Consider the following 20303-nt stretch of genomic DNA (forward strand, 5'->3'; position numbering starts at 1 on the left):
CAAGTGGAGAAGTTCAAGTACCTCTGAGTCTTGTTCACGAGTGAGGGAAGAGTGGATCGTGAAATCGACAGGCGGATCGGTGCGCCGTCTTCAGTAATGCGGACGCTGTATCGATCCGTTGTGGTGAAGAAGGAGCTGAGCCGGAAGGCAAAGCTCTCAATTTACCGGTCGATCTACGTTCCCATCCTCACCTATGGTCATGAGCTTTGGGTTATGACCGAAAGAACAAGATCACGGGTACAAGCGGCCCAAATGAGTTTCCTCCGCCGGGTGGCGGGTCTCTCCCTTAGCGATAGGGTGAGAAGCTCTGCCATCCGGGGGGAGCTCAAAGTAAAGCCGCTGCTCCTCCACATGGAGAGGAGCCAGATGAGGTGGTTCGGGCATCTGGTCAGGATGCCACCCGAACGCCTCCCTAGGGAGGTGTTTAGGGCACGTCCAACCGGTAGGAGGCCACGGGGAAGACCCAGGACACGTTGGGAAGACTATGTCTCCCGGCTGGCCTGGGAACGCCTCGGGATCCCCCGGGAAGAGCTGGACGAAGTGGCTGGGGAGAGGGAAGTCTGGGTTTCTCTGATTAGGCTGCTGCCCCCACGACCCGACCTCGGATAAGCGGAAGAAGATGGATGGATGGATGGACGTATACTGTATATACATACACGTATATATGTTTATATATATATATATATATATATATATATATATATATATATATATATATATATATATATATATATATATATATATATATATATATATATATATATATATATATATGTATATATATATATATATATATATATATATACATACATACATACACACACACACACTCACACAAAGATTGAGATACAGACACAGAAATTAAGACACACACACACACAGATTGAGATACAGACACACAAATTAAAACACACAGTTTGAGATACAGACACACAAATTAAAACACACAAATTGAGATACAGACACAAATTAAAACACCCACACAGTTTGAGATACAGACACACAAATTAAAACACCCACACAGTTTGAGATACAGACACACAAATTAAAACACACACACACACACAGATTGAGATACAGACACACAAATTAAAACACACAGATTGAGATACAGACACAAAATTAAACACACACAGATTGAGATACAGACACACAAATTAAAACACACAGATTGAGAAACAAACACAAAATAAAACACACACACAACGTTTGAGATACAGACACACATATTAAAACACACACAGATTGAGATACAGACACACAAATTAAAACACAGATTGAGATATAGACACAAAATAAAACACACAAATAGAATACAGACATGCAAATTAAAACACACAGACAACATTTGAGACACAGACACACAAATTAAAACACACAGATTGAGATACACAAATTAAAACACACACACACATATTGAGGTACAGACACACAAATTAAAACACACACATTCAGATTGAGATAAAAAAAAAATTAAAACACACACACACACACATATTGAGGTACAGACACACAAATTAAAACACACACATGCAGATTGAGATACACAAATTAAAACACACCCACACATATTGAGGTACAGACACACAAATTAAAACACACACACACATATTGAGGTACGGACACACAAATTAAAACACACACATACAGATTGAGATACAGACACACAATTAAAACACACACACACACATATTGAGGTACAGACACACAAATTAAAACTAACACATACAGATTGAGATACACAAATTAAAACACACACACACACATATTGAGGTACAGACACACAAATTAAAACACACACATACAGATTGAGATACACAAATTAAAACACACACACACATATTGAGGTACAGACACACAAATTAAAACACACACATACAGATTGAGATACACAACTTAAAACATACACACACATATTGAGGTACAGACACACAAATTAAAACACACACATACAGATTGAGATACACAAATGAAAACACACACACACACACACACACACATATTAAGGTACAGACACACAAATTAAAACACACACATACAGATTGAGATACACAAATGAAAACACACACACACACACACACACACACACACACACACACACACACACACACACACACACACACACACACACACATATTGAGGTACAGACACACAAAGAGTTGTACATCCACAGCAGGTAAGCAGTGTATAAATCCACTCCCACAGCTGCGGTCCACAGCTCATCCCTCAAAGGGATCACGAGCGTGGAAGAAATGCGTTCCCATGGCCGCCGTCTTCCGCCGCGGTCAAAGGGCGGACTTTGCCCAGCAAATGGACTGAAGTCTAATGCTCCTGAGATGAAGATCAGCCTCTTGACCAAACTCATTTAGAGATCAGTCAGGGACATAATCCATCCCCCCCCCAAAGTGTGTGTGGCCCCCCCTACCCCTCTTCCTTTCTAATACGACTACATTTGCTTGGCTAATGGACTTAGTGCAAGCTGTTACCCAGTCCAGTCCAGTCCAGTCCAGTCCAGTCCAGTGCAGCTGACCTGCAGCAGACACAACTTCCAGTGTGGATCACAGCATTAAAAGCCTAATCGGAATAAAAAATGCTTCATGTAAACACGCCATTCGGAATATTCTGAGCCGATCACACACGTGCGGTTCAAAATTTTATTCGGATTGCATGAAAACACAAAGAGGAGGTACAAAACCCCAAAAGCAGTGAAGTTGTCACGTTGTGTAAATGGTAAATAAAAAGAGAACACAACAAATCCTTTTCAACTTATATTCAATTGAATAGACTGCAAAGACAAGATATTTCATGTTCACACTGAGAAACTTTGTCATTTTGTGCAAATGTTAGCTCATGCCTGCAACATGTTTCAAAAAAGCTGGCACAAGTGGCAAAAAAGAGTGAGAAAGTTGAGGAATGCTCATCCAAGACTTATTTGGAACATCTTACAGGTGAACAGGCTAATTGGGAACAGGTGGGTGCCATGATTGGGTATAAAAGCAGCTTCCATGAAATGCTCAGTCGTTCACAAACAAGGACGGGGCGAGGGTCACCACTTTGTCAACAAATGCCTGAGCAAATTGTTTAAGAACAACATTTCTCAACCAGCTATTGCAAGGAATTAGGAATTTCACCATCTACGCTCTGTAATATCATCAAAAGGTTCAGAGAATCTGGAGAAATCACTGCAGGTAAGCGGCAAGGACGAAAACCAACATTGAATGCCTCTGACCTTCGATCTTTCAGGCAGAACTGTATCGAAAAGCGACATCAGTGTGTAAAGGATATCACCACATGGGCTCAGGAACACTTCAGAAAACCACTGTCAGTAACTACAGTTGGTCGCTACATCGGTAAGTGCAAGTTAAAACTCTACTATGCAAAGCCAAAGCCATTCATCAACAACACCCAGAAACACTTCGCTCATCTAAGATGGACTGATGCAAAGTGGAGAAGTGTTCTGTGGTCTGACGAGTCCACATTTCTACTTGTTTTTGGAAACTGTGGACGTCGTGACTAAAGAGGAAAAGAACCATCCGGACTGTTCCAGGGTCAAAGTGTAAAAGCCAGCATGTGTGATGGTATGGGGGTGTATTAGTGCCCAAGACATGGTTAACTTACACGTCTGTGAGGGCACCATTAATGCTGAAAGGTACATACAGCTTTTGGAGCAACATATGTTGCCATCCAAGCAACGTTATCATGGACGCCCCTGCTTATTTCAGCAAGACAATGCCAAGCCACGTGTTACAACAGCATGGCTTCAGAGTAAAAGAGTGCGGGTACTAGACTGGCCTGCTTGTCATTAAATATCTTGTCTTTGCAGTCTATTCAATTGAATATAAGTTGACAAGGATTTGCAAATTCTCTTTTTATTTACCATTTACACAACGTGACAACTTCACTGGTTTGTAAAACAAAAGTAGTGAACAGAAGTAAAAAAAAAAAAAGATAAATAAAGACCGTGATAATAACAAGCAGAAATGCACAAAGCCATGTTTGTTTACAGTGGAAGTGTGATGTTTCTTGGCGAACTTGTCCAAAAGATGGTGCCGTAGCACAAATAATAACACACCTTTCCGTTTATGTTAGGTTCTGCGCATGTCAAACTAAAGTATTGCGATTTAAGGTGTGAAATACATGAAAAATGTTTTAAGCGTAAAACATACACGGAGAATGTCTGCAACTTGTGACTGGCAATAAGGAAGCCTTTCAATAATTATAATTATTACTATAATTAATAATGTAATTTGACATTAGCTATGTGCACATGGACACATTTAATCAGATTAAAAGCCTAACCGGAATAAAAATGCTTCATGTAAACATGCAATTTGGAATATTTTGACCCGATCACACACGTTCAGATCAAAATTTAATTCGGATAAAAACACAAAGAGAGGTAAAACAAAAGTAGTGAACAGAAGCCTGTAAATGTGTGTTGGTCATGTATGATGTCTTTTTTTTATTTTTGTTTCGTGGTGTGTAATGCCTATTGTTCAAATGTACGGCAGTGAAAATGAATTTCCCCAACAGGGACCAATAAATCTAAATCTAATCTAATCTAAATCTAAGAACTAAAAAATGATAAATAAAGACTGTGATGATAACAAGCAGAAATGCACAAAGCTATGTTTGTTTACAGTGGAAGTCTAATACTTTTTGGCGAACTTGTCCAAAAGATGGCGCCGTAGCACAAATAATAACACACCTTTCCATTCATGCTAGGTTATGCGCATGCCAAAATAAAGTATTGCGATTTAAGGTGTGATACATGAAAACATTTTTAAGCGTAAAACATACACAGAGAATGTCTGCAACTTGTGACTGGCAATAAGGAAGCCTTTCTATAATTATAACTATAATTAATAAAGTAATTTGACATGAGCTATGTGCACATGGGCACATTTAATCAGATTAAGAATAAAAAATACTTCATGTAAACATACCGTTTGGAATATTTTCACCCGATCACACACGTTCAGATCAAAATTTCATTCGGATAAAAACACAAAGAGAGGTAAAACAAAAGTAGTGAACAGAAGGAAAACATGATGAATAAATACTAATGTTTGTTTACAGAGGAAGTCTAATGCTTCTTCAGCGCCTGCAGTGAGCCGACATGTCCAAAAGATGGCGCCGTAGCATAAATGATACCACACCTTTCCGTTTATGTTAGGTTCTGCGCATGTCAAAGTTGAGTATTCCGATTTAAGGTGTGATACATGAAAATGCATCTAACTGTTAATTATATGTAATTTTTCCTATGCATTTGATTCTTCTATATATAGTTTTACCTACACTGTAAAACATACATCTGTGGATTTTACAGTAAAAAACTGGCAACTCTGTCATGAGAAATTTTATGTAAAATATGTTAGGTTTTTTTTTTTACAAAATATTACTGTAAATGGAAAAACTGTTTTTATATTCTGGAAAATGTGCTGCCATTTTTTTTTACTGTAAAAAAAATGTGGTGTTGTTTTTTCCATTTACAGTAATACTTCTTAAAAACAACAACCGTTGATGTTACAGTAAAAAAACTGCCAACTCAGTCCCGAGAATTTTACTGTAAAATAAGTTGTTGTTTTTTTTACAAAATTGACTGAAAATGGAAAAACAGTACCGCAGTTTTTGTGGGTTTTTTATTCTGGAAAATAAACTGCCATTTGTGGTGCCCTTTTTCCATTTACAGTAATACTTTAAAAAAAAAAAAAAAACTTAGATTTTACAGTAAAAATGCGGCAGCTTAGTTGATATAATTCTACAGTAAAAAAAACACTGGTAGAGTTTTTCCATTTACAGCAATACCGTAGATTTTACAGTAAAAAAATGGCAACTCTGTCCCGAGAATTTTACTGTAAAATCTGTTTTGTTTTGTTTTTTTTACAAAATATTACTGTAAATGGAAAAACAGTACCACTGTTTTTGTATTGTTTTATTCTGCTAAATGAACTGCCATTTTTAACTGTAAAAAAATGTGCAGCTGTTTTTCCATTTACAGTAATACTTCCTAAAAACAACAACCGTAGATCTTACAGTAAAAAATGGCAACTAAGTCCCAAGAATTTTACTATAAATAATTTGTTGTTGTTTTTTTTTTTACTAAATTTACTGTAAATGTAAAAACAGTACTGCTGTTTTTGTTTTTTTATTCCAGAAAATGAGCTGCCATTTTTTTTTACTGTAAAAAAATTGTGGTGCTGTTTTTCCATTTACAGTAACACTTCTTAAAAATAACAACCATAGATTTTACTGTAAAAACTGTCAACTCAGTCCGAGAATTTTACTGTAAAATAAGTTTAAGCTTTTTTTTTTTACAAAATATTACTGGAAATGGAAAAAACAGTACCGCTGTTTTTGTGGGGGGTTTTATTCTGGAAAATGAGCTGTCATTTGTGGTGCTGTTTTTCCATTTACAGTAATACTTCCTAAAAACAACTGTAGATTTTACAGTAAAAATGCGGCAGCTTAGTTTTTATAATTCTACCGTAAAAAAAAACACTGGTAGAGTTTTTCCATTTACAGTAATACCGTAGATTTTACAGTAAAAAACTGGCAACTCAGTCCCGAGAATTTTACTGTAAAATAAGTTTTTTTTTGTTGTTTTTTTACAAAATATTACTGTAAATGGAAAAACAGCACTACTGTTTTTGTATCGTTTTATTCTGGAAAATGAACTGCCATTTTTTTTACTGTAAAAACTGTAAATTTTTCCATTTACAGTAATACTTCTTAAAAACAACAACCATAGATTTTACTTTAAAAAAACTGGCAACTCGGTCCCGAGAAATTTACTGTAAAAAAGTTTTTTTGTTGTTGTTTTTTTCAACAACATTTGTTGTAAATGGAAAACTAGTACCATTGTTTTCGTGTTGTTTTTATTCTGGAAAATGAGCTGCCATTTTTTTTTTATTGTAAAAAAAAATGTGGTGCTATTTTTCCATTTACAGTAATTCTTCCTAAAAATAACAACCGTATATTTTACAGTAAAAAATGGCAACTCAGTCACAATAATTTTACCGTAAAATACATTTGATTGTTTTGTTTTTTTTACAAAATATTACTGTAAATGGAAAAACAGTACCGCTGTTTTTGTATTGTTTTATTCTGGAAAATTAGCTGCCATTATTTTTTTTACTTTTTGTGGTGAAGTATGATAACACAGTAAAATATTTGTTGCAATATTGAATATAATTCAAGTTTTTTATTTATTTATTGTATGTATTTATTTAATACAAATATTTAATAATAACAATATTAAAGTTTCATGCAGCACATATAATTTCTCTGTCAAAATAGAAAAAACATTTAGTAAGAAATGATCAAGTATTTTATTGGGACATTATTTCCAGGGCGTTTGAGGGCCACATCTGGCCCCCGGGCCTTGAGTTTGACAGCTGTGCCTTAAGGCGTCAGAGAGTGAAGTCCAAGCGACATACTCTGGCACGGCCACACGTGTGTTTGAGTGACATGGTTGTAACTCCGCCCACGTTTACGTCCTCCATGTGGACCTCGGGCAGTAAAATGGGTTTTAATCTTCTCCGTAGTCCAAGAAAAATGTTGCGTCAGAAGTGGATGATTCCCTAATCTTTTATTGTGGAAGATGTGGACAAACGGAAGAGGTGAACATGTGCTCTCCAGGAGGACTCCTTTACAGCTGATAAGCCCCGAGTGCCACCTGTGTCACTTCACATCATCCACACTTCTATAGAACTACTCTTGTATCCAGGCGTCGTAAAAGAAACATGACAAAAACCAGGCTGCCAGTAAACCCTTTTGACCTCAACGCCCACATTGCCCACTACACCGGGCCCCGGGGCCCACTCAAAGCTAGTCATAAATATATATATATATATATATATATATATATATATATATATATATATATATATATATATATATATATATATATATATATATATATATATATATATATATATATATATATATAGCTGAGATAGGCTCCAGCACCCCCCGCGACCCTGAGAGGGACAAGCAGTAGAAAAGGGATGGATGGATATATATGTTTTTAAATAAACCGTAAACAAAATTAAAGTATAAATGAAAAAACAGCTTTAGCACTTTAGTCATATTTTTGAGCTTGAAGAAACGTCTCTATGTTTTTTAGCTCCAAACTTCTTCTGTTTGTTTGATATTGTCATTACTGCCACCAGTGGTGGGAAAGTGTATTACAACTAAAACCCATACGGACTGCTGAGAAACATGTTTTTTGTGGGCTCTCTCAGAAGATCACTCTTAATTTCAATCCTATTCTATAATTACAGTGCTAAAATAAATAATAATTCATTAAATATAAATTATAATAAAAATAAATGAATTCTAACTTAATTAAATAATATTTATATATATATATATATATATATATATATATATATATATATATATATATATATATATATATATATACATATATATATATATATGTGTATATATATATATATATATATATATATATATATATATATATATATATATATATATATATATATATATATATATATATATATATGTGTATATATGTTTAGACTTCTTCTGTTTGTTTGATGATGTCATTACTGCCACCAGTGGTGGGAAAGTGTATTACAACCGAGTACCGTACGGACCACAGCTGAGAAACAGATTTTTTTTGTGGGCCCTCTAGGAAGATCACTCTTAATTTCAATCCTATTCCATAATTACAGTGCTAAAATAAATAATAATTCATTAAATATAAATTATAATAAAAATAAATTAATTCTAACTGAATTAAATAATATTTTGATATATATATATATATATATATATATATATATATATATATATATATATATATATATATATATATATATATATATATATATATATATATATATATATATATATATATATATATATATATATGTGTATATATGTTTAGACTTCTTCTGTTTGTTTGATGATGTCATTACTGCCACCAGTGATGGGAAAGTGTATTACAACCGAGTACCGTACGGACCACAGCTGAGAAACAGATTTTTTTTGTGGGCCCTCTAGGAAGATCACTCTTAATTTCAATCCTATTCCATAATTACAGTGCTAAAATAAATAATAATTCATTAAATATAAATTATAATAAAAATAAATTAATTCTAACTGAATTAAATAATATTTATATATATATATATATATATATATATATATATATATATATATATATATATATATATATATATATGTATATGTATATATATATATATATATATATATATATATATATATATATATATATATATATATATATATATATACATATATATATATATATATATATATATGTACATGTATGTATATATATATATATGTATATGTATATGTATATATATATATATATATATATATATATATATATATATATATATATATATATATATATATATATATATATATATATATATATATATATATATATATATATATATATATATATATATATATATGTTTAGACTTCTTCTGTTTGTTTGATGATGTCATTACTGCCACCAGTGGTGGGAAAGTGTATTACAACCGAGTACCGTACGGACCACAGCTGAGAAACAGATATTTTTTTGTGGGCCCTCTAGGGGTCGCTGGGGGCCCAACAACGGTTAAGAAAGGCAAAGAGCTCCAGCACTTCAGCAGGTTTTGATTAAAAACTCCAGCTGACTTTGGAGCCAGAAGACCGCGGCGACGGCACCTTGAAAGCCGAGGCCGAGGAGCGCCTCAGTACGAGTCAGCTGCCCCCGAGACGGCGGCCATTCTTGACCGCTGACCCACAAATTTCCCCGATTCAGTCCAATCCATTTTGCACCGCGTGGGTTCGGACCCTCCCCGGGGTCAATCCCCCCGACACCTCGGCGCTCATAAAGCGGCTCATCCCTTCGGGTCTGGCCTGAAGGTTCTGATGGATCTCCTCGCAGGGTTCCGTGCTTTGTTTGCCAAACACAAGGCTCCTATTTGCCAACGCCACACTTGGAGCCGCTCTCAGACCTGCAGGATGGTGCCCGGGTCTCAGGTTCTGTAACCTTACTTTCCAGGACCGCCAACCACAGTGATCGTAAGTTTGATCCAAATATCAGTTTTGAACGATCCATGTGTTGTATTTTATACACAAATATATCTTTTTTTACAAGTCAAATTATTACATTTTTAATCAGATTAATCACATTATTCAATTTGAATTAATCATGATTAATCACAGGTAAATTCTCATTTAGCTAATTAAAATTACCTAAAAAAAATTCATATGGGAACATTTTTTAAATGTTTTAATTGAATTTATGTTCCCAAAACCTGCCAACAGTTGTATCCAAAAGACCCACAAGGGTTTACTTTGAAGTGAAATTCCGAAATCTCCTCCTTCACCGTTGACCTGATCACTGACCGTATATAAAAATGCACGCTTAAGATGATTAATCCGCGTATATACTGTGTATATATATATATATATATATATATATATATATATATATATATATATATATATATATATATATATATATATATATATATATATATATGATTAATGCCATCGTTTTTTTGTGATTAATCACATAAATTGACTCGTTTTTTTTGACAGGCCTACTTTTTGTGTTGAAATATTTATTTTTAACTGTATAAATAATGACACAGATATGTGTTGTATTTAAACTATTCAGTATATTTATGAATGACACCAAAAATAAAACATTGGCAAACAACAATAATTAAATATCACAACACTAATGTAGGTGAAAGTACAAACAGATATTTTTTAAATAAATAGATGATGTTTACTGGCTTTATATTTTGGACGATGTAAATATAATTAAAAAGTTTACTATTTCAAAATTGTTTTATTTTATTATCATTTGACCATTTTTTATCATTCTTTCCTTTGTTATTTATTTAATTCAGAAATATAATGAACATCATGTATTTTCTTGACACATTCTATTAGTATTATTTCCTGCTTTTCTTTTTTTTTTTTAATGCGGATGAACACAGGGGTCCCCAAACTTTTTGACTCGGGGGCCAAATTGGGTTCAAATAATTTGGCTGGGGGACCGAACTATCCATTTGTGTGATAGATAGATAGATATGTGCGTGTATTTACGTGTATATATACACGTGTATATATATATATATATACACACGTGTATATATGTGTATATACGTATATATACGCACGTAAATGTATGTATACGTATAGATATGTATATGTATATATATACATATATACACACACACACACACACATATACATATACTGTATATCTATGTATACACACATTATATACATATACACACATTTGCGTGCGTATATATACGTATATACCAGTGGCGTGCCGTCACTAGAGGCAGGGGAGGCACGGCCTCACCTGCCATCATGGAAAGAAAAAAAAAAGTAAAAAGAAAAAAAAAAAAATTTAATTGTTATATGTATCCAGTGATTATACTAAAGTTATTTTCCATTTAACTTAACCAGTTTTAGATTATTTTTATTTTTATTTTCACATTTGCCGTTCAAATACTGAGAAGAGACGGTGCGGTGATCAGTAGCCAGTTGAGGCACGTCACTGATTTGTGCCTCACCATGGATTGTGTGCAATGACTCGGCTAACTGCTAGCCTGCTGTGCAGTGAAAGCGTATTGCTATATGAATTATATTATACATTTCCATAGTTTAGTTAGCTGAGGTATATAATGTACAGTGTATTTTGTCAATAACTGTATGTGTGTAACATATTTTTAGTGCTGAGCATTCATAGAACTCTGCTGCGAAGACGCACTGTGAGAGGCTCGTATCATAACCCCGCCTCCTGGTGCCAAGCATCTCCGCCGCAGAATGCACCGCCCGACGGGAGCGCCACACCAACCAAAGCCCACACCCAAACCCTCCACGTGCAAGACCGAATCCACCCAAAAAAAGTCACTTAACAAGAAGCCAAAAAGTGCAAAAACAACAATGCTCGCGCTGCAGGAGCCGCGAACGACCGCAGGGACACAACATTAGGTACACCTGCACTGCAGGGGCCGTACTTATCAAGCTTCTTAGAGTGCCATTTTACACTTAAGTCCTGAGAATTTGCGAAATTTAGTCCTACTCTCAAACTTAAGAATAAAAGCTTTTTATCAACGTTCTTAAGTCTAAGAATCACTCCTACTCTCCACGATATTTAAGAGACCTTCAGAGGTGTCTTAAGTGGTTAGGAGTTGCCAGCAGGGGATGGCACTGAGGCGAGAGAGACGTGCGCGAACGTTCAGGGAACGGAACAATGTTTTTTTTTTTTTTTGATGACGAGCAGCTGATCAAACGGTATCGTTTAGACAGAGCGGATATTATTTTTGTCACAGATTCAATACTTTTCGATTCCTTGTTGATTTCTGTATGTGTCTGCAGTGGGCTAGTATATATAGAGCCACCCACACCAGTTTCAAATTAGTTGCCTAATTAATGAATTGGAAAGAAAATGTTATGACAGTAGCGTATGTGTGTGGCCGTGAGGTGAGTGACGTCAGTGAGTGTGTGGGCGAGAGAAGAGAAGAGAGGGAGCGGTAGCGTGAGTGCCGGCGGGGACTAGTTTGTTTTGTATTATTTTGTAGTTTATTGTCAAAATATACACTCCCATTGTCCACTTAAATATTTCCAAGATATTTCTTTATTCTTAGACAACGGATTCCCTTCCGTGATTGGTCATTTCTATGGACACAGAAATGACGTCACCTAAAATTCCATTTACGGCACATAGTAATGTCGTAATTCAGCTCTGAGTGTGACACTTAAGATTCAGTCCTACACTTCGCTGAAAGTGTGAGTAAGACGCTTGATAACTAACTTTTAAGTGCAGCTTTCAGCGAATAATTTATTTACTCTTAAGTCAACTCTTAGCAAACTTCTTAGGAGTAATTCTAAGAAGCTTGATAAGTACGGCCCCAGGTTCATATGTTTGTAAATCTGACTGTGATGATGCAGTCGTGCCTCACCAGACATTAACCTCACCGCACGCCACTGGTATATACACATATATACACGTGTATATATATACACATGTATATATACACGTAAATACACGTGTGTCTATATACACATGAATACACTTGTATAAATACACAAATTTACATATACACACGTGTATAAATACACAAATTTACATATACACACGTGTATAAATACACACTTATACATACGTGTATATACAAACACACATATACATACGTGTATATACATATATATATATATATACATATACATATATATATACATATACATATATACATATATATATATATATATATGTATACATACATATATATATATATACTGTATATATATATATAGCTACATACTGTGTATATATATATATATATATATATATATATATATATATATATATATATATATATATATATATATATATATATATATATATATATATATATATATATAATATATATATACATATTAGGGGTGTGGGGAAAAATCGATTCGAATTCGAATCGCGATTCTCACGTTGTGCGATTCAGAATCGATTCTCATTTTTTAAAAATAGATTTTTTTATTTTTTTATTTTTTATTTTATTTTATTTTATTACTTCTTTTTTTTTAATTAATCAATCCAACAAAACAATACACAGCAATACCATAACAATGCAATCCAATTCCAAAAGCAAACCCGACCCAGCAACACTCAGAACTGCAATAAACAGAGCAATTGAGAGGAGACACAAACACGACACAGAACAAACCAAAAGTAGTGAAACAAAAATGAATATTATCAACAGTATCAATATTAGTTACAATTTCAACATAGCAGTGATTAAAAATCCCTCATTGACATTATCATTAGACATTTATAAAAAAAAATTAAAAATGAACAATAGTGTCACAGTGGCTTACACTTGCATCACATCTCATAAGCTTGACAACACACTGTGTCCAATATTTTCACAAAGATAAAATAAGTCATATTTTTGGTTCATTTAATAGTTAAAACAAATTTACATTATTGCAATCAGTTGATAAAACATTGTCCTTTACAATTATAAAAGCTTTTTACAAAAATCTACTACTCTGCTTGCATGTCAGCAGACTGGGGTAGATCCTGCTGAAATCTATGTATTGAATGAATAGAGAATCCTTTTGAATCGGGAAAAAAATCGTTTTTGAATCGAGAATCGTGTTGAATCGGAAAAAAAAAATCAAATCGATATTGAATCGAATCGTGGGACACCCAAAGATTCGCAGCGCTAATATATATATATATATATATATATATATATATATATATATATATATATATATATATATATATATATATATATATATATATATATATATATATATATATATGTATCTATATATGTATCTATATATGTATCTATATATGTATGTATCTCTCTCTCTCTCTCTCTCTCTATATATATATATATATATATATATATATATATATATATATATATATATATATATAGAGAGAGATATATATATATATATATATATATAGAGAGAGAGAGAGAGAGAGAGAGAGACATATATATATATATATATATATATATATATATATATATATATATATATATATATATATATATATATATATATATATATATAGAGAGAGAGAGAGAGAGAGAGATACATATAAATAAATATATATATATATATATATATATATATATATATATATATATATATATATACATATATATAGATACATATATACATCTATCTATATCTATATATTTTTTGTCTACATATATATATAATCTATACATCTATATATATATATATATATATATATATATATATATATATATATATATATATATATATATATATATATATATATATATATATATATATATATATATACATATACATATGCAAACATAAATACACACATATATACATATATACATACATATATACATATGGAGCTCCAGTCAAGTCAGTCATCATGGGTCATTTGACCAACTTGATTCAGGATTTTCATTACTACTTTCCTGACATGGAGGAGAAATCTGCACGGCTGGATTGGGTGAGAAATCTGTTTCTATTGTCTGAAGCTATACCAGAAGCAAGCTACTTGTCACTTATCAGGAAAAACTCCTGGAAGTGTCATCTGACCGTGGCTTCCAGATGAAGTTTTCCACCTCCACACTCACACAGTTCTGGGTGTTTGTGAAGCAGGAGCACCCTGACCTGGGGCAGAAAGCTTTGGAGCAGCTACTACCCTTTGCCTCCACATATGTATGCGAGTCCTCCTTCTCTGCAATGACTGTGATCAAATCAAAGCAAAGAAACAGACTCTGCGTGGAGAAGAGCTTGATCACAGCAGTTGCCTCCCTGCCACCAAGACTGACAAAGATCCTCAGTGAAGCACAAGCTCAGGTTTCTAACAACAATGCAATATTAAGTGTTGACAGCTAGATTTTTTGTGGACATGTTCCACCTGATGTCCACGCAACATCGCATGGACATCGGGGGCGGTTCCTCTGGATTGGCAGACCGGGGTGGTGGTTCCTCTCTTTAAGAAGGGGAACCGGAGGGTGTGTTCCAACTATCATGGGATCACACTCCTCAGCCTTCCCGGTAAGGTCTATTCAGGTGTACTGGAGAGGAGGCTACGCCGGATAGTCCAACCTCGGATTCAGGAGGAACAGTGTGGTTTTTGTCCTGGTCGTGGAACTGTGGACCAGCTCTATACTCTGGGCAGGGTCCTTGAGGGTGCATGGGAGTTTGCCCAACCAGTCTACATGTGCTTTGTGGACTTAGAGAAGGCATTCGACCGTGTCCCTCGGGAAGTCCTGTGGGGAGTGCTCAGAGAGTATCGGACTGTCTGATTGTGGCGGTCCTCTCCCTGTATGATCAGTGCCAGAGCTTGGTCCGCATTGCCGGCAGTAAGTCGGACCCGTTTCCAGTGAGGGTTGGACTCCGCCAAGGCTGCCCTTTGTCACCAATTCTGTTCATAACCTTTATGGACAGAATTTCTAGGCGCAGTCAAGGCGTTGAGGGGATCCGGTTTGGTGGCTGCAGGATTAGGTCTCTGCTTTTTGCAGATGATGTGGTCCTGATGGCTTCATCTGGCCAGGATCTTCAGCTCTCACTGGATCGGTTCGCAGCCGAGTGTGAAGCGACTGGGATGGGAATCAGCACCTCCAAGTCCGAGTCCATGGTTCTCTGGGTTGGGGAGGAGATCTTGCCCCAAGTGGAGGAGTTCAAGTACCTCGGAGTCTTGTTCATGAGTGAGGGAAGAGTGGATCGTGAGATTGACAGGCGGATCGGTGCGACGTCTTCAGTAATGCGGACGCTGTATCGATCCGTTGTGGTGAAGAAGGAGCTGAGCCGGAAGGCAAAGCTCTCAATTTACCGGTCGATCTACGTTCCCATCCTCACCTATGATCATGAGCTTTGGGTCATGACCGAAAGGACAAGATCACGGGTACAAGCGGCCCAAATGAGTTTCCTCCGCCGGGTGGCGGGTCTCTCCCTTAGAGATAGGGTGAGAAGCTCTGTCATCCGGGGGGAGCTCAAAGTAAAGCCACTGCTCCTCCACATGGAGAGGAGCCAGATGAGGTGGTTTGGGCATCTGGTCAGGATGCCCCCCGAACGCCTCCCTAGGGAGGTGTTTAGGGCACGTCCGACTGGTAGGAGGAAGACCCAGGACACGTTGGGAAGACTATGTCTCCCGGCTGGCCTGGGAACGCCTCGGGATCCCCCGGGAGGAGCTGGACGAAGTGGCTGGGGATGGGCCTGCTTAGGCTGCTGCCCCCGCGACCCGACCTCGGATAAGCGGAAGAAGATGGATGGATGGATGGATGGATGTTCCATAAATATTGATGTTAAAGATTTCTTTTTTTGTGAAGAAATGTTTAGAATGAAGTTCATGAATCCAGATGGATCTCTATTACAATCCCCAAAAAGGGCACTTTAAGTTGATGATTACTTCTATGTGTAGAAATATTTATTTATAATTGAATCACTTGTTTATTTTTCAACAAGTTTTTAGTTATTTTCATATCTTTTTTTCCAAATAGTTCAAGAAAGACCACAACAAATGAGCAATATTTTGCACTGTTATACAATTTAATAAATCAGAAACTGATGACATAGTGCTGTATTTGACTTCTTTATCTCTTTTTTTCAACCAAAAATGCTTTGCTCTGATTAGGGGGTACTTGAAATTAAAATTTCACAGGGGGTACATCACTGAAAAAAGGTTGAGAACCACTGGCCAAGTGGTTAGAGTGTCCGCACTGAGATGGGTAGGTTGTGAGTTCAAACCCCGGTCGAGTCATACCAAAGACTATAAAAATGGGAGCCATTACCTCCCTGCTTGGCACTCAGCATCAAGGCTTGGAATTGGGGGTTAAATCACCAAAAATTATTCCTGGGCGCGGCCACCGCTGCTGCTCACTGCTCCCCTCACCTCCCAGGGGGTGAACAAGGGGATGGGTCAAATGCAGAGGACACATTTCACCACATCTAGTGTGTGTGTGACAATCATTGGGACTTTAACTTGAACTTTATGGTTGGATGGATGTTTAGCATGTCTTTGTTCCATCCGCAGGTGTCGGCCATGTCGAATCCCATCGAAGGTTTGGTGGACGTCAGCGTTTACGGATCCCGGATGGGAATCCCAGAGGACTCCCTGACCATCCTGGATGGCGGCAGAGACTCCCTGACCATCCTGGATGGCAGCAGAGACTCGGCCGAGCCCTGGGAGCTGGCGGAGGCCAAGCCGGGCACCATGTCGGCCCTCTACATGCCCTGCTTCGACATGCTGGCCACGGAGGACGCCGCCTGGCTGGCCAAGGTGTCCGAGGGCCCCCAGCCGGAGCAGTGCCCGGTCATCGACAGCCAGGAGCAGGGACTGTCCCCGCCGGGCCCCGAGGAGGAGCGCTCCCTGGAGCAGGTGCAGAGCATGGTGGTGGGCGAGGTGCTGAAGGACATCGAGACGGCCTGTAAGCTGCTCAACATCACGCCAGGTACATTCCCGCTTATTAATCCTGTCATATTTCAACTTAGTCCCAAAACCAACACGCAGATGACACATGTCCTCCATCACATCCTCACTCATGCAGAGCACCAGGATGCCTTTAATCCTGACCCAGGACTTCTCCTGCGAGAAGGTGTACTTAGTCTGATGGGCGAGGCCCTGGAGAGCAAACACTGGCTCACGTTGTGTAAGCTGTCCTCGTAAAAGTCTGTTGACTCGGAGCACAGTACGGCCGGCGTGTGGCCCGGAACCTTCTGAGAAAATGGATTTTTACAGACGTTAAACGTTTTTCTTTTTCAGCTGCCACCTTCTCACGCTGGTTATCTCCGGGCAAGTGCGAAGAAAAACGACACAACCTTTCCATGAAACTTTGTGTAGGGCTAGCAAATACCTGGTCAACTTTGGACTACCCAGATCCAATGTCTTACTGTATTGTTCAGACCATAGAGCGCACCAGCATATAAAACGCACCCGCTACATCTCAGAAGAAAATAATACATTTCCATATATAAGTCGCACCGGACTATAAAACACACCCACTACATTTGAGAAAACATAACTTTATTTTCATACATAAGACGCACCCACTGCATTTTACAAGAAAATAATATATTGCCATATACAAGCCACACCCACTAAATTCCAAAAGAAAATAACATATTTCCATGTATAAGCCGCACCGGACTATAAACTGCACCCACCACATTTTAGAAAAAAAACACAACATATTTTCATATATAAGTCGCACCCACCACATTTTAGAAAACATAACATATTTTCATATATAAGCCGCACCCACTGCATTTTAAAAGAAAATAATATATTGCCATATATAAGCCACACTCACTACGTTTTAGACGACAATAATCTATTTCCATAAATAAGCCACACCGGACTATGAGCCGCACCCACCACATTTTAGAAAAAAATAACACATTTTCATATATCAGTCGCACCCGCCACATTTTAGAAAAAAATAACATATTTTCATATATAAGTCGCACCCACCACATTTTAAAAAACATAACATATTTTCATATATAAGCCGCACCCACTGCATTTTAAAAGAAAATAATATATTGCCATATATAAGCCACACTCACTACGTTTTAGACGACAATGATATATTTCCATAAATAATAATAATAATAATAATAATACCTGGGATTTATATAGCGCTTTTCTAAGTACCCAAAGTCGCTTTACATGTTAAAAACCCATCATTCATTCACACCTGGTGGTGGTAAACTACTTTCGTAGCCACAGCTCCCCTTGGGTAGACTGACGGAAGCGTGGCTGCCAATTTGCGCCTACGGCCCCTCCGACCACCACCTGTCATTCATTCAACATTCATTCATAAATAAGCCACACCGGACTATGAGCCGCACCCACCACATTTTAGAAAAAAATAACATATTGTCTATATAAGTCGCACCCACCACATTTTAGAAAAAATAACATATTTTCATATATAAGTCGCACCCACCACATTTTAGAAAAAAATAACATTGTCTATATAAGTCGCACCCACCACATTTTAGAAAAAAATAACATATTCTCATATATAAGCCGCACCCACTGCATTTTAGAAGAAAATAACATATTTCCATATATAAGCCACACCCACTGAATTTTCGAAGAAAATTATATGTTGCCATATATAAGCCGCACCCACTAAATTCCGGAAGAAAATAATATATTTCCATGTATAAGCCGCACCCACTACATTTTAGAAGAAAATAATATATTTGCATATATAAGCCGCACCGGACTATAAGACGCACTCACTGCATTTTAGAAGAAAATAACATATTTTCTTATATAAGCCGCACCCACTACATTTTAGAAGAAAATAACATATTTTCATATATAAGCCTCACCCACTGCATTTTAGAAGAAAACAATATATTTCCATATATAAGCCACACTGGACTATAAGCCGCAAACACTACATTTTAGAAGAAAATAACATTTCCATATATAAGCCGCACCCACTAAATTCCAGAAGAAAATTATATATTTCCATATATAAGCCGCACCCACTACAGCTTAGAAGACAATTATATATTTCCATATATAAGCCGCACCGACATATAAGCCGCACCCACTACAGGCGTAGTTGCCTGTAGCCTCCTGATGTTAAACAGGTTACCATCAAGCCTGAAGTCTATGGTAACTCCAGCCTGCTCCTCCATCCCCCTACGTAGCAGTGTTGTGACACAGACGAGGAATATGTTGAAAAGAACTGGAGCCAGCACACAGCCCTGCTTCACTCCAGTTTTCACACCAAAGGGCCCTGAGCTGTGTCTT

The 20303-nt window shown here is 36.5% G+C and overlaps 1 protein-coding gene across 2 annotated transcripts in view; it reads left to right on the forward strand.

The window, feature by feature from the left end:
• Positions 1–3248: 3248 nt before the first annotated feature.
• The window catches only part of LOC133643643 (SAM pointed domain-containing Ets transcription factor), a 33035-nt gene continuing 15980 nt past the window's right edge, over positions 3249–20303 (forward strand). Inside the window, exons 1-2 of one of the 2 annotated variants that reach the window (XM_062038320.1) lie at positions 3249–3350; positions 17565–17982. In XM_062038320.1, coding sequence (XP_061894304.1) covers positions 17574–17982 — 409 coding nt within the window. In that variant the 5' untranslated portion in view covers positions 3249–3350; positions 17565–17573. Of the gene's footprint in view, positions 3351–9995; positions 10073–17564; positions 17983–20303 lie in introns of those variants that run through there. The other variant, XM_062038321.1, reaches the window with a different exon arrangement.

This window comes from Entelurus aequoreus, linkage group LG26 (genome assembly GCF_033978785.1).
Source record: "Entelurus aequoreus isolate RoL-2023_Sb linkage group LG26, RoL_Eaeq_v1.1, whole genome shotgun sequence".
In the NCBI taxonomy this organism is placed as follows: domain Eukaryota; kingdom Metazoa; phylum Chordata; class Actinopteri; order Syngnathiformes; family Syngnathidae; genus Entelurus; species Entelurus aequoreus.